Below are 8,440 nucleotides of genomic sequence, written 5' to 3'. Positions count from 1 at the left end.
ACTCACGATTAGTAGATGTCAGATTTCACACTTACGGCTTTTATTGCAGCTGCACAACTGTGACCTGAACTATGAGGTGACAAACACAGAGTTGCTTTGTAACAGCAGGGGGTTCCACGATTGTGGGAAAATAGCTTTTTTTCATGTTTGTTGAGAAAGGGGGGGAAACCATGTCCATTTACAGTCTAATGTACTCACCAGTGAGCATTCCAAAACTTGATTAAGCACCTTCTTTACTATGTCTTCATAGGGGAGATCCTAGAAACAAGCCAATGAAAGTCTCAAGGTAAGCAAGTATTTTAGCAGAGGGGAGGGGAGGATCGTGTACTCTACTCATCTCACCCATTTCCTTAAGAAGTACTCACTTTCACCACTACCTACATTGTTGCAGTCGGTTGACCCGTAATTACTTCTTCAATCGTTTATCTAGTGTAAGAATCTCTCTCCTGGTGAACCTCAGCCTTAAATGACTACAATTGTATCCTCCAAGGACATAAGATCTGCCTTGCGCCATACATGTACTAACAACTCTTCTCTAAATAAGCAGAAAAAATCTCACTTCCCCGCAGTTAATTAATATTGAAGAACCCCTTCTCTTGAGGAAGAATCACTGATCTATGGGTTCAAGAACCTCTGCTTTGATGTTTGTTTACTCCAACGATCATGTATTCTAATTATATTTTTTTAACCACTTCTATGACCTCTTATTGACCCCCGGACCATTCTGAGAAAGTCTAAGAACCTCTTTTCTAGGAGATTTTCTCTAAGGACGTCTAACAACCTCATTCCAGAGCTAAACCCTTAAACTTATACTTCTCTTAAAGGCTAACATCTCAAGATCACCTTTGCAAGAACTTATTCTTTCTTCTTATCATGGGACCCCTTTGTTTGGCACTTTTTGGTGCTTTTCTCTCTAGGGATTCCTCTGCTTCGGACTTATTGGTACTAAAAAATCTTTTCATCTTTTATAGTTGAATCTAACAATCCACTCAAAAAATATTCCTCAATAAAATTCTAACCTGTATTCTTTCTTGCTTGAGTACTACAAGAGAGATGAAAAAAAAAAGCAAATCAGAACAAAGTTAACTGCAAATGTCTTGGAGTAAAAACAGACCAAAGAACAATTCTTTGAGTAAAGAGTTGCAGTAAGTGGGTTATTATAAATTTCAAAAGAAATTTATCACACCTGGTGGATGCCTCAACACTACGTCTTCTTCTGGCATATCTGCTATTCTTATATGTATGTCGTCCACTAATTCCCTTTGGTCAGAAATAAGTGTACCAGGAACTGGGGTTACCATGGAAACTGGACGCTGTTCTGTAGAAGCAGCCCTTATGGCTGTGGCTGGTATAACACTACCAGGTGATCTCTCTTTAGTTATAACCTGAGCTTGCTGATAATCCTTCCCCTTTTTATCAATACTTGTATTTAATAACCTTGGTTTGTTCAGTTTTTTATTGTTTCCAGATGATGCCTTATCATCTGCATTGTTCTTGGTATCAGTTGTCTTGACATCTAACCTCTTCCTGATGATTTGCTTGTATTCAGACACGCCTTGAGAAGATTCAGTTCTGGATGCCACTAAAGAACTTTCCGCACATGTGTCAGGTTTTTGAGAGCCCAGTTTTCGCAGGCGTGCAGCACGGACATCTTGCACATCCACACTTGCATCTACATGTATATAAACATTCATAGAATAAGAGGCATGAACTTGACAACAGATTGAAAAAGTATTGAATTATCAACAATAGTGCGAGACCACTTGACAGTAAAGCCTAGTTAACACTATACATCAGTCATGTGGTATGATGCATACATTTTAAGAAGGCACTGCTGAAGAGGTTCATTTGAATGTAACACCATCAGATTTCATTTGAACGAGACGGAATAAGCGCAATAAATTTTGATGCAGCACGACTTCACTTTTTTCTTCACTGACTTCAAAAATTTTAGCATACCAGATTAATTATGTACATTGAATCATGTCATCGGTATGGAATTTTTAGGGCTGAATTGCAGATGTCTCTTCCATGAAACATCCCTATAGCAAGAAGCAAGGAGAGACAGCTGTGTTCACAGGCTAAGTAATAATTAATTAATTATTAAACTGATGATTACCTCCAGCTGCACCACTTCTTCTTACATAAGCAGCACACAATGCAATGAAACCAAGTATTCCCAACACTCCCCCAGCAAGCTGTTTCAAGCTCCACTGAACAGCACTTGCTTGATGGCTTGCCTTCTGATTTTTCTGCTTGGCACCTCCTTTTTTAGCTGCAGCTTTTTTGTCTTGTGCTTTATTTCCACTATCCTCACCTCGTACAGAGGCCTAATGTCATACAACAATAACAACACACGTAAAAAAAATAAACAAGATAGCCAGTATTAATCAAAGCGTAAGGTCTTTAAAATATATTTTTTTACCATAGCGTCACGAAAATACTGCTCCATTTCCTTGGATGATAACTCGCCATCTCCATTTTTATCATACTGTAAAAGGATTTTTTGATACTCCTAAAGAAAATAATAAAATGCTATTTGATACATATACATATAACTACAATGAATAAAAAAATACTACAAGTAATCCTAATAAATGCTTTTTAAATTTCACTTTGATGACTTTTCATGAGGCTAAAATGTAATTTAGGCAAGGTTAAAATAGAAAGTATGCTTTTCAGCAGTTGCTCCTCAAAACAGTTCAAGGGAGGCCTTCATGCATTTTTCAGCAGCCCTCCCCGGCTTCCCTCTGCTTCAAATGCAGATTTTATGTTGAACCTTTTATGGTGATTTTTATGCTAAGGTTTTTGCAAACCACTATGGCGTATATTTTGGCAAACAATTCCCCATGTACTCTACTTAAATACTTCTGGTGGCAATATTTCTTTTTTCTTAGTTTCTTTGTTAAGAGGTTCTACTGGACATGGGAACAGTGTCTCCCACAGCAGTGGCTAATGCATGTGTCAAATGCAATTAATTAACCTGTACAATGTATTTTAGTGACAATTGCTTACTGCATCATTCAGGCGATTGCTGGCATCATCATCATCGTTGTCACCATCAATAACACTTTCATAAATATGATCCTGAAACTGCTTGCTAAAGAGGGAAAAGAAAACTTCTATTAAGGGTGTCAGGAGTAAGGGATGAGGGGTAGGAGGTAAGGCATAAGTGGGGTGAGGTAGTGTGGGAGGATAAGGGGAAGGGGTAAGAAGTAAGGAGTGAGGGATAAGTGATAAGGGGTAAGGGGTGAGGAGTATGGGTGAGAGATAAGGGTAAAGGATAAGGGATAAGGGGGTGAAGGATAAGGAATAAGGGGTAAGTTGTGAGGGGTAAGGGGTGGGGAAAAGGATAAAGGACAAGGGATGAGGGGAGAGAGATCAGAAATAAGGGGTAAGTTGTGGGGGTAGGGGGTGGGGGATAAGGGTAAAGGATAAGGAATGAGGGGAGAGGGGTAATGAATAAGGGGTAAGTTGTGAGTTGTAGGGGGTGGGGAAAAGGATAAAGGACAAGGGATGAGGGGAGAGAGATCAGGAATAAGGGGTAAGTTGTGGGGGGTAGGGGGTGGGGGATAAGGGTAAAGGATGAGGAATGAGGGGAGAGGGGTAATGAATAATGGGTAAGTTGTGAGGGGTAGGGGGTGGGGAAAAGAATAAAGGACAAGGGATGAGGGGAGAGAGATCAGGAATAAGGGGTAAGTTGTGGGGGGTAGGGGGTGGGGGATAAGGGTAAAGGATAAGGAATGAGGGGAGACGGGTAATGAATAAGTGCTAAGTTGTGAAGGGTAGGGGGTAGGGGATAAGGATAAAGGATAAGGGGTATCCAAGGGTTTAAATAAGCAGGCATTTCAATTACCTAAAGATATAAATCTGTCATGGAAGAGTGTATGAGGTGAGAGTTGATGAACAGTGAGGTTTATGTAAGACTTGTATAAACTATGATCACTCTGTCATGGCAAGTCTCAGGGCTTGAAAAAAAGTCCTGTCTAGTAGTAAGCGACCAGCAGATTTTCTGGATTATTATACATTTCTGGGAAACTACCCACCTACCCCTCCCCTAACCCAACATCAACACTTACTTCTCAATTAGTTAGGGATGAGGAGTATAATAAGGATAAGGGATAAGGGAAGAGGGATAAGGAATAACGGGTACGTTTTGAGGGGTAGGGGGTCGGGGAAAGGATAAAGGATAAGGGGTGAGGGGAGAGAGGGTAAGGAATAAGGGGTAAGTTGAGAGGGGTAGGGGTGAGGGATAAGGGTAAAGGATAAGGGGTGAGGGGAGAGGGGTAAGGAATAAGGGGTAAGTTGTGAGGGGTAGGGTTGAGGAATAAGGATAAAGGATAAGGGATGACGGGAGAAGGGGTAAGTTGTGAGGGGTAGGGGTGGGGGGTAAGGATAAAGGATGAGGGGAGAGGGGGTAAGGAATAAGGGGTAAGTTGTAAGGGGTAGGGGTGAGGAATTAGGGTAAGGTTAAGGGGTGAGGGTTGAGGGAGTAAAGTGTAAAGAGTAAGGGGTAGAGGTATTAGGGATAAGGGATTAGGTGTGAGGGGTAGGGGTGAGGGATAAGGGTAAGGGGTGGGAAGTGAGGGATAATGGGCAAGGGGTGAGGGGAAAGGGTAGGAGGAGGGATATGGATAGAGGGGAAAAGAAGAAAGGATAAGTAAAGAAATAAGGTGTAAGGGTTGAGGGGTTGGGTGAGGGAGAATGGCAAGGGGTAAGAAGTAGGGACCGAGGGATAAGTAATAAGTGATAAGGGTTAAGAGGTGAGGGGATGGGGATAAGGGTAAAAGACAAGGGGTGAGGGAAGAGGGATAAGGAATAAGGGGTAAGGGGGAATAGGTTAGGATTAGGGTAAAGAATAAAGGGTAAGGGTATGGGAGATATAGAATAAGGGATATGGGGTGAAGGGTGAGGGGTTAGAGAGTGAGAGAAAAGTGGTAAGGGAATAGGGGTAAAAGTAAGGGAAAAGGGATAAGGGTAAGGGGTGAGGGGATGAAGGATAAGAGGCAGGGGGTATGGGGTAGAGGTTAAGTGGTATGGCAAGTGGTTGATCAAAGGGTGAGACCTTATCTTCAGTCCAAACTGAAGCCTGCAGGGCCCAGAAAAATAGTATTATTTCAGTGGCCACGCCTCCTCTTATCTAAGGGTTTAAATGAGCAGGCATTTCAATTACCTAAAGATCTGAATCTGTCACAGAAGAGCGTATGAGGTAACTGTTGATGAACAGTGAGGTTCAGATGTAAGACCTGCATAAACTACCATCACTTTGTCATGGCAAGTCTCAGGGCTTGAAATAGAAGTCCCGTCTAGTAGTCCGCGACAAGTAGATTTTCTATATTATTATACATTTCTAAACTACCCATCTACCCCTCTCCTAAGCCAACATCAACATTTACTTCTCAATTAGGGCAAAATATTGGCTTAGGGGAGGGGTAGGTAGGCAGGTTCCTAGAAAAGTATAATGATTCGATTCTCTTTCAGGGCAAGTAAGTCATCCTTTAACTACACTGTAAATCAGTAACTAAGATGAGCAAAATATTTTCTCTCGGTATAACGGTATGGCCCTCAGGAAGGCTAATTTTGTTAGCCAAAATATTGGCCAATAATAAATCAGTCCTTTGTTGTAGTGCCAGTCTTGATTTCAGGTTTGTAAGTAGAGAAGGAACTGGCCCTAGACAAGCAAAATGTGAGTCTGCTTGCCCAAACAATAAGCTGTACATTATTTCATTGCTTTTGGAGCCTTGTGTCTTAAGCCCCTTTTTCAAAGTGAGTCCTGGTGCTTATCCCTTCATTTGCAAATAACTTTTCATTCACATGCAAATGAAATTTGTTTCCATATGGATGGTTTTGCTCCAGGACTTTCTTTGATAAAGGGGCTTGGGCCAAATCTCAAATGGATATTTGCTGGCCTATAACAAAGAATTATATTTTTGTTACATAATCATCTCTGTGCCTGCACATTGACCTCTATCCCTCACACACTGCCTCTCAACCCCCTACCTCTCACCCCCTTCCCCTCACCCATAATAAAATGCCATTTTTAAATGAAAAACTGTATGTAACAAGTCAGGCAGAGGGTATAGAATACACCTTATATGCTGTACCCTCCCCGGGAAAGTTAAATGTGCCTTCAATGTAATTTAATCTTTAAACCAAAAAACCTATTGCCTCTTTCCTCGCGCTAAGAGTCCGTATTTCCGCAATCTTTTCACTATTTTAAAATATTGAGATTATATTGCGAGATCGCTTAATAAAAGCATAAAAAACTTTTTGAACTCTGTAGTCTTAAATTGTCTTTGTATAACGTATTTTTTTTTAACAGAAGTCTTAGCTAAGGGATGATTCAGTAATATGGACATGACCGCCTTCATGATGAGTCAACAAATTCCATCAATAACAAAAGAATCTCAGATCAGATTTCTATACAGACACCAGGCGGTCTGAAAAGTAAATTTTCGCGCGCATATTTCCTGCAGGTAAACTTAAAATCAAGATTATTACTCACAAATTTAAGCTTAAAAAATGGGACTTGTTTCATAAAGAATGGATTAGAACAAAGTCATAATGTGTGCTTGTATGTTTTTTATCTGAAAACAATTTGATTACCAAAAATCCGAAAGCAAACCAACCGTGGCGACAGCAGACAGTAAGCAAGCTAAACTGCAGACATTCGATATTTCTTACCTCGAATGAACCAAGAAAGTTAGTTGTATGATTACCCCGAACCAAAACAAGCCGGCCTTCACCATCCTTCACTCTCTAGAGGAAATATGCATGACCTGTCACGAAGTGGTTTCTTCTCTTATACATAGATTTGGAAAATATCACTGAGTCATGCATACACCACACAGCACACGCTCTTCTGGCTTTCACTTTCCAGTCGAACACACAAAAGATTTCGCAGTGAGCCCACGAGCAAAACAATCATAAGAAGCATGCGCGAGAAATGCACATGGCGGTTTTCAAAATGGCATCCAGAAGTGAGGTTTTACAACTTTATCGTCAAATGTTGCGAATCGGAAGGTCATTTACCGGTTATAATTACAGGTAATTGTGAAATAGCGGCTTCTTAACGAAAAGGGTAGTTTTCCTTTACAATCATTGCAATTTTCACGGAGTTGTCGGGCTTGAAATCGTACACCATCCCTATTATATACGTGACTTAAGCTTATGTTTTACCAGGTTTTACGCCAAAGTTTGGTTAAATGCCTCCACATAGTTATTTTATGGAGCTTACAAAACATACCAGACTCATAATAGAAAATGGATGTTTACAGCATCTAAATTTACTACCCGTACTATGTTACTGTGTACTATGTGTAACTTTTACGAGTGTATTACGTCATCTTTCAAGGCTGGCTCACACTTGTAAGACATATGTACTTTTTGAACCAATAACCTCTCGTGTGTAATATTGATACGATAGCTCCCATGAATCATACAATTTCACACAAATAGTTAATATGAATTGAGTTGAAAAGGTGTCAACTGACATCTAATCGAACCCCGTTGAACACATGGGTTCCGTAATCCAACTCACAACACAATTTGGTCAATCACACAAAATCGAACGTTCGATTACCGAATGGTCAGTCGTACTCAATTGAATGTGTGATTACCAAACTCCTTTTTGTTTGATTTTTATGTTTAAATATTAACACTGATAAAAAACAGAGTAATGAAACAAAAAATGCCTAAATATTACCCTATTGTCAAACAAGTGCATACTTTGCGGGAATTTTGTACGGTGAACCGTCCCCCTAATCCCCCTGAATCCTTTGTTATCGATTTCTGTCATGCTAGAAATTGCTCTCCCCTTGTCAACGCCACTCTTGGCCACCCTTGAGGGCTTGGAAAGAATTATGGCAACTGCAACTGTCATAATGATTATTCACATGTTGAACACCATTGCCTGTGTTGCAGTTAATGAAATGGTGCAACTTTTGTTTGACTATTTAATACAGCGACATTCATAGCAGAAGCCATTTTCTACCCACTAGTATAAAAATGTAAACAATAACGCATTTCAGTATTTAACTGTCGTTTTGTTCTCTTTTACACATGTGAAAGTGAACATTGACATTTAGTTTGATATTTGGACATTTGGACAGTTAATCCCATTCAATAAAGGTTTATTATGATTAATCCTGCATGATTTACTTATCAAGAAATGGATTCAGAACAAATTCGAATCGGATTTGAATTGTTGAATTGATTTGATAATCGAACTCACAGCATAATAGATGTTCCATTATCTTTGATTACCGAACCCAATTGAATGATTGGTGTGTGATTGGGTTCAATTGAATTTTGGTTCGATTTTGTTCGATAAGATACGCTGGGCAAAAAGGAAGGAGTTGTCAATTAAGGAGACGTTAAAAGAAGCAAACCACCCGATTAAAGATCCCATCACAGTTTCTTTTTCTCTCCCTTTCTCTCT

The 8,440-nt window shown here is 40.0% G+C and overlaps 1 protein-coding gene across 1 annotated transcript in view; it reads right to left on the bottom strand.

The window, feature by feature from the left end:
• LOC140927726 (uncharacterized) overlaps nucleotides 1-6,877 on the bottom strand; it is a 37,210-nt gene extending 30,333 nt beyond the window's left edge. Inside the window, exons 1-7 of the mRNA XM_073377407.1 lie at nucleotides 6,685-6,877; nucleotides 3,016-3,100; nucleotides 2,426-2,515; nucleotides 2,120-2,330; nucleotides 1,187-1,672; nucleotides 1,020-1,042; nucleotides 199-258 (exon numbers count right to left, since the gene is read on the bottom strand). Of these exons, the coding sequence (XP_073233508.1) occupies nucleotides 199-258; nucleotides 1,020-1,042; nucleotides 1,187-1,672; nucleotides 2,120-2,330; nucleotides 2,426-2,515; nucleotides 3,016-3,100; nucleotides 6,685-6,749 (1,020 nt within the window). The 5' untranslated portion in view covers nucleotides 6,750-6,877. The remainder of the gene's footprint in view (nucleotides 1-198; nucleotides 259-1,019; nucleotides 1,043-1,186; nucleotides 1,673-2,119; nucleotides 2,331-2,425; nucleotides 2,516-3,015; nucleotides 3,101-6,684) is intronic.
• Nucleotides 6,878-8,440: the final 1,563 nt, after the last annotated feature.

Source organism: Porites lutea, chromosome 2 (assembly GCF_958299795.1).
Source record: "Porites lutea chromosome 2, jaPorLute2.1, whole genome shotgun sequence".
Lineage (NCBI taxonomy): Eukaryota > Metazoa > Cnidaria > Anthozoa > Scleractinia > Poritidae > Porites > Porites lutea.
This window is presented reverse-complemented; position numbering and strand designations above follow the sequence as displayed.